The sequence below is a fragment of the Bison bison genome, unplaced genomic scaffold (genome assembly GCF_000754665.1).
Source record: "Bison bison bison isolate TAMUID 2011002044 unplaced genomic scaffold, Bison_UMD1.0 scf7180017854252, whole genome shotgun sequence".
NCBI classification, from domain to species: Eukaryota; Metazoa; Chordata; class Mammalia; order Artiodactyla; family Bovidae; genus Bison; species Bison bison.
The window spans coordinates 195,415-201,842 of record NW_011484825.1 but is presented as its reverse complement, the minus strand read 5'-3'; the positions used below and the strand labels follow the sequence as shown (position 1 = coordinate 201,842).

Sequence of the window (6,428 nt, the reverse complement as noted above, 5' to 3'; positions counted from 1 at the left end):
TCCCTGCCAAGAAAAGGCTCACCCTCTTTTGCTATTTGGTACAACTAAGGGTTATACTGGATGTGATGTGTTTCAAACCACCCTGAGGCTTTCTCTCATTTGAAGAACTCAGATCTTAGAATTGGAGAGGGAGACGTGGCTCTGCTGAGGATCACATTCAGTCCGTGCTGATATACCCCTCCTGGGTTTGGAATCCTCTCTCCCTGCTTCGTGTTTCCAGATAGGGTTACAGTGCTCACCTCTTCTCTTCCGCTGGCCTTAGCACCTCCTCCTCCCCAATGATGACTTTTTTTTTTCCACATTTGGAAAAGTGTTAAGGAGTTCCATTTATTTGGAGCACAGGGTGCTCGTGAAAGGGATGTAGGAGACGAAGCTAAAGAGAAGGAAGCAGGCAGGTCATCAAGGGCCTTGGGTGCCAGGCTAATGGATTTGAACTCCATCCTGAAACCTTTGGGATGTCATTAATGTATTTTAAGCAAGGGAGGGGAATTCTGAGATCAGATTTGCATTTTATTACAGTGGCTCTGACAGAGCAACCCTGGATTAGAAAGTGCTGACTCTTGACTCTCCTAACTTCTTCTCCAAATCACTCCTTAGACCTGCCCTCTGGTCTCACAGACCTGTGTATGCATGATGGGCCTTGGCTTCTTGGCCTCTGGCTGTTGCATATACAACTCCTTCTTCCTAGGACATGCTTTTCTTTCTTAGTGTTTTGTTTTTTTAAATTAAGTGTAGTTGATGTACAGTATTATCTCAGTAATGCTTTAATGTTCTAGGAGATCATCTCAGACTTGTCTTCCTGTTGTGTTAAGTGTCTTTCCTGTCTGCTGTACTCTCCTGTCCCAGTGCTCGATTTATAGATTAAAGCCCCGATGTACTTCTGGGTTACACAGAGGGCAGCAGCAGTTCTGTCTGTAGCTGTGTCGAACCTTGATCTGGTGACTGACTTACAGCCTAAATCAAGGAGCCTTGGACCCTCTGATCATGAGCAGCGCACTGCCTTCTGATATCTTTTCTTCAGTAGGACGTACATCTATCTGCAGTCCTTTTTTCAGAGAGCACCCTTTTGCTTTTCTGAGCTGGAACTGCAGACAAGGTCACCTTCCCAGTCCTCTGTGGTTGGCTGGGGCTCAGAGGTAAATGTTTTGGTGCTTGCTACTGGAAAGCAGAAGGTGGCAGACACAAAATCAGTCACTGAGACTGAAAGTTATTTCAAACATTGCTTGTGTCTTCTGCTTATGAAAGTTATGACAGTGCTTGACAAAGTCACTGCCAAGGGTTGGGGCCTGGAATCTAGACTGTTTATAAAAGTTCATTATTGTTTTGGTTTTGATTTTCCTGGGGGAAATCATTGTAAACAGTTACATTCTCAGAAGCACCCCTGCAATGATAAACATAAACACAGTATTGCAGCAAAATCAGTCCTGCAGTAATTTAAATGTAATCTCTTGCATTGGAAGTGAAGTGGATGAATGGATGGGCCTGCTCAGAATGGAGTGAAGTCAGGACACTCGGGTCTGTCCCAGTCTCAGCTCTCCACGTGCTCTCTCTTGCGTGAGTAAGGAAGTTGTTTAATGTGCCCCTAGTGGTGCCGGAGGAGTGACACTGCCTGTGGGCCGTATCGCAGCCCGTGCTGGGAAGCTACATTACGATGTTGTCCGTGAATTGACTTTGAGCTCTGGAAGAAAGGGCAGTGTAAATATGGGCATCTGTATTCTAGGTGCTCACAAGTTGCCATCCTTTCTCAAAGGCTTACACAGCCAGGCTCAGTTTAGCAACACTGTTCTGGTCATGGCAGAGTCCCCTTCTTTGAGAAAATCTGGCTGTTGACTGTTCTGGAAAGAAATGAGAATGTATCTCCAAAATACCAAAGTAGCTACAGGGAGAGTTATGACCAGTTTTAACATAGATATTAATTAGTGAATTAGCATAAACTGTGAAAGGTGGTCAAAGCTCATCATACCACATCTTGTTTGAAAGCCTGTTCTCCTAACACTATGTCAAAACACAGGGCGCAGAATAAGGCAGATGTAAAGAATTATTGTATAAATGACTTTGAATTCCTTCATAGGCCAGAATGTACTTTTCTGCAGTTTGGATGCTGATAATATGAATACTAATAGCTATTACACTGTACCTAGTACCCGCTGGGCTCCAGGTGATTCACACATGCATCAGCTGAGGCTCACAGCAGCACTGTGAGGCAGGTAATACCACATCTTCCTTTTACAGATGAGTAAATTCAGGCACAGAGAGGTGAAATAACCTGCCCACAGCCAGCCAGCTGCCAAGTGACAGAGCTGGTAAATGAAGCCCTGCCGCCTGGCTGAGGTGGAGTTGCCATTTCTCTGACCAGTGTCGTGTTCTGTTGCATCTTGATCACACAAGCGAAAAAAAAAAATTCAGTGCCATGAATGCTGTTTTCTAGGAAGACAATGGAGACTACACGTATGTGGAGAGAGTGAAGATACCCTTGGATCATGGGACCCTGTTAATCATGGAAGGGGCCACCCAGGCAGACTGGCAGGTGAGGACGTGCGGGTAACACGGACTCGCTGTCCTGGGGAGGCAGTTTGCTGACGGGCTCACGATGATTAATTTCTGTATTAAATGTGGTGATAGCAAGTTGCTTTTATAAGGAGCACGAGGCAGTAAACTGACCTCATTTCCAAGAAGTTTTGATACTGCTGACAGAACGGCCCTCTCGAGCAGCATTGTCCAGTGGAACTTCCTGTGATGAAGGAAGTGTTCTGTATCTGTGCAGCCCAGTGCACTCGCCACCAGACACGTGACTCTTGATCCCTTGAGATATGCCTGGAGTGCTGAAGAACTGCATTTTCAATTAAGCTAGAGCTTCAGGCAGCCAGTGGCTCTCATATGGGGCTGCATAGCTCCGCAGCTTCGGCCAAGCCATTTTTAAGGTGTGCAAATTAATGTAAGAATACCTAGCATGGGAGAGCACCTTGTGCCTCTCTATGGTCTCAGTCATTTGTGTGTTGTCTTTTGAGCTGTGGAGAAATGGCAGGAGGCCGCGAGGAAGAACAGCACTTAGAAGAAAATGAAAAGATCTCCCTGTGAGGGTGGGAGTGGGGAGTTGTTTCCGAGAAGACGACCTTTCTCCACAAGACTTTGAAGAGCTGTTGCTGCTCATTGAAGGGAGATAAAATTGAAATATGTTTGTGTCCTCATAAGTTTTAAATGGCTTTGGAATAAAAGTGTAAGTGTGTTTATGTCAGAGTTATTCATATTTCCATTTAGCATCGAGTGCCCAAAGAGTACCACTCCAGAGAACCAAGAATAAACTTGACCTTTCGGACAGTTTATCCTGACCCTCGAGGGGCGCACTGGTGATGTGAGATCCTGGAGAGAGAAGCCGCGCTGAGACTGAGCAAACCTTCCTCCATGAAGACACTTCCGGAGGCTGGTCCAGCTGCTCTCGTGGCTGTCTGGAGGATGAGGATGGGATTTGCTTTCCAGCTCGGAGTCCTATTAAATGACAGCCTGCAGTTCGTGTTCAAAATACGTTTACTGTGAGAACACTAATCCCTAATCACATTGTGAAATCACATATTTTCTTTAGGCAGATTAAAAACCGCTGTGGCTGTGTTTACCAATGATTTTGCCCATAAGCCATTTTCCCCCCTCCTCGCTGCCATCTCCGGTTTTCGTTGAAGAAATATGAATGGACTTTGCCTCCGGGGGAGGGTAAATCCACATCTTTGCTCCTTGTGCCTGCAGCAGAGTGGAGATAGTAATACACACCAGTGACTCGGGAGCCTTCCGCAGGCAGACAGCTGCTGCAACCCAAACAGAGTTTTGTTGAAGTCTGCCTCGACTCCTGAACATGTTGGCTTGTGTGCTATGGTAATGGAAAGCTGCGTACTCTGGGAGCACTTTATTTAACCGAGTCTCCTTGCCTGTCCATTTCCTGGGAGACATGCAGACAGGTTTCAGGCCTCTGAGTGAAAAGCAGAGGTGGTATTCTCCAGTGTATCTCCAAGCTGCCCCTGGACTCCTCGTAATACAAGAGGAAACTGTCCTCTCAAAGGGAGGAGGAATTGAGTGATGTCATGAGAAATTTCAGCTGAAGAGCGGCAAATGCCCTGCTAGTGGCAGCTGTTCCACGTAGATTAGTTTCCCCCTGGAGAATTACTTGAGTCACTTAAACCCAAGCCAGATAGAAGCGGGAGCCGTCCTGCAGGGAACAGACTCAGTTACCTTAATAGTGCTTTTCCCTGTAGAGTTCAGGAGCCCCGTGACTAAGGCTTTCTTCTGACTCAGTGTTGTCTTCTGTACACACTCCCGAGATTCAAGGGTTAGTCTCTGATGTCACCAAGGTTCCCAAAACAGACAAAGCGGCTGCCCCTTGTTGCATCATAAAAGCACGTGTCTTCCTGATCCCTAGACTTAGGAGCAGCATGCTGGATCAGTCCAAACCAAGACAGAGAAAACCAGAGAGAAGGAGGATGGATTTAAATGGCTGAAAGTAGGGCGAGGGAGTTAGAGTTTCCCTCGTGCCCCATGGGGAAAATTTACCCAGCCTTCGTGCTTTTTGGTCTTGTTTCCATTCCATGCTGTAAGATTGATGAGCCCCAGGATCACGATAAGAGGCCAGAGGCAGATGAATGCCTTGCCTTGCCAGGCGCTTTTCTGTCGAGCTCTATGACTTCTTGAACCAGAGTCTCTTCTTTTAAATGTTGTTTCCTGTGTGTAGCTCCTTTGTCTAAAAAATACCAAATGTTTTATAAAATCTGAGTGTCACAGTAAGCCTTCCTGTGAGAGAGATACAAATTACCACAACAAAAAAACAAAGCCTATTTAATTCCTAGCTTTCCTGCAGTTCACACACACACAACCTGGCCAGGGAGGTGCCGCCAGCTTTGGCTGTGATTTGGATGCGTGACCCCGGGGAAATTCCTCTTCCATTCCCACAAGTGAAAGAGCCAGGAGATGACTCCAAGTCTTGTTACCACATCCCTCCCAATTCGGGCCGTGCATTGCGTCAGCTGCAGATTTGATCTCTTCCCTCATCACGGCCATGTCTGTCAGGGAAACATGTTCCTGACCGCCTGGCCCACCACCTGGGTTTCTTCATCTGAGAGCAGCGGTCTGAGGTTTTGTTTCTGGCTGTCCGATGGCAGAACAGCCACTCTTCCTACTACTAAGGTAATGTCCTTTCTGAAATGTCGAGGAGGTGGTCGCTGTAGAGTAAAAGGGCCCTGGCAAAGGATACCCGTGCTCGGAGACTGCACCAACCTGTTGCTGTGTCTCGCTGATTGTAGATCTTAACTAACAATTCAGGCCAAAGCTCTTTTTGCCAGCATTACTTGTTAAAGTTGAGGGGACAAATAAAGCAGCTGTAGCATGAAGGGAAAAACAAGTGTGGTTTTTTAGCTGCCCTGTTTTTGAGTTTTAATAACCTGCCAGGACAATTTAGTAACCATGCTAGGAACTTTCCTGGTGGCTCAGACAGTAAAGAATCTGCCTGCAATGCAGGAGACCTCGGTTCAATCCCTGGGTCAGGAAGATCCCTGAAGGAGGAAATGCCTGGGAAATCCCACGGACAGAGGAGCCAGTGGGCTGCAGTCCATGGGGTCGCAAAGAGTCAGACACGACTGAGCAACTAACATGGGAGCTTCTTATACATAATCCCTAACCCTCCCTGAAGCCATGCCAGAACCAGCTGCTGTTCCCATTGTAGAGATGAGGCAACCGAGTCTCCAAGAGGTGAAGTCATTTCATGGGACTTGTGAATGGCAGAACCAGAACATAAAGGACAGGCTAATCCCCTAACTGCTTCTCCTGCCATGCAGAATTTAGGCAGAATGGTCTAGTGGGCACCTCTGGGCCCAAGCCTCAGGGCTTGCCCCTGCAGGGCTGGCAGCCCAAGCTCACCTCAGTGCCCTGCTGGCTGGGCTGACTGCCATGCCAGCCTGTTGGTCCCCTGGCTCTCCTGTGCACCAGGGCAGATGTCTGCACCTCCTTAACACTGGCATCTCCTAGTCAGAAACTCTGCTGCCAACTGGGCTAGAATTGTCCATTTTAACAGAGGAGGCTCATTGTGGGGGGATACAATCCATTTTATGATGAATTAGACAAATTCTCCTCCAGCCTTCCTGGCAGGTGAATGAGAACATGTTTCCTGACCAATCCAAGCAACCTTTCTGTCATAGGCGGGTGGTCCCTTCTTCCCTCCATTCTTACCTGTGAGTCCATTTTGGGACCCTAATGCCTAGATTCAGCATCAGGCTCCCTCATGATGCTGGCCAGCACCACGACTCCGATCAGTCAGCAGAAAGCCCAAGAAGCAGGGCAGACTGCACACTGAAAACATGGACCACAGGCAGCTTGCCCCAAAGCAGGCCTCGGAGCAGTCCGACACTTACCTCAGGGTCCTTCATATTGAAATCAGGTTCCAAGTGGTTGTC

The 6,428-nt window shown here is 47.5% G+C and overlaps 1 protein-coding gene across 6 annotated transcripts in view; it reads left to right on the top strand.

The window, feature by feature from the left end:
- The window catches only part of ALKBH3 (alkB, alkylation repair homolog 3 (E. coli)), a 41,615-nt gene extending 38,001 nt beyond the window's left edge, over positions 1–3,614 (top strand). For all 6 annotated transcript variants that reach the window (XM_010856093.1, XM_010856128.1, XM_010856120.1 and 3 more), the window contains 2 exons: positions 2,429–2,527; positions 3,259–3,614. In XM_010856093.1, coding sequence (XP_010854395.1) covers positions 2,429–2,527; positions 3,259–3,351 — 192 coding nt within the window. In that variant the 3' untranslated portion in view covers positions 3,352–3,614. The remainder of the gene's footprint in view (positions 1–2,428; positions 2,528–3,258) is intronic.
- Positions 3,615–6,428: the final 2,814 nt, after the last annotated feature.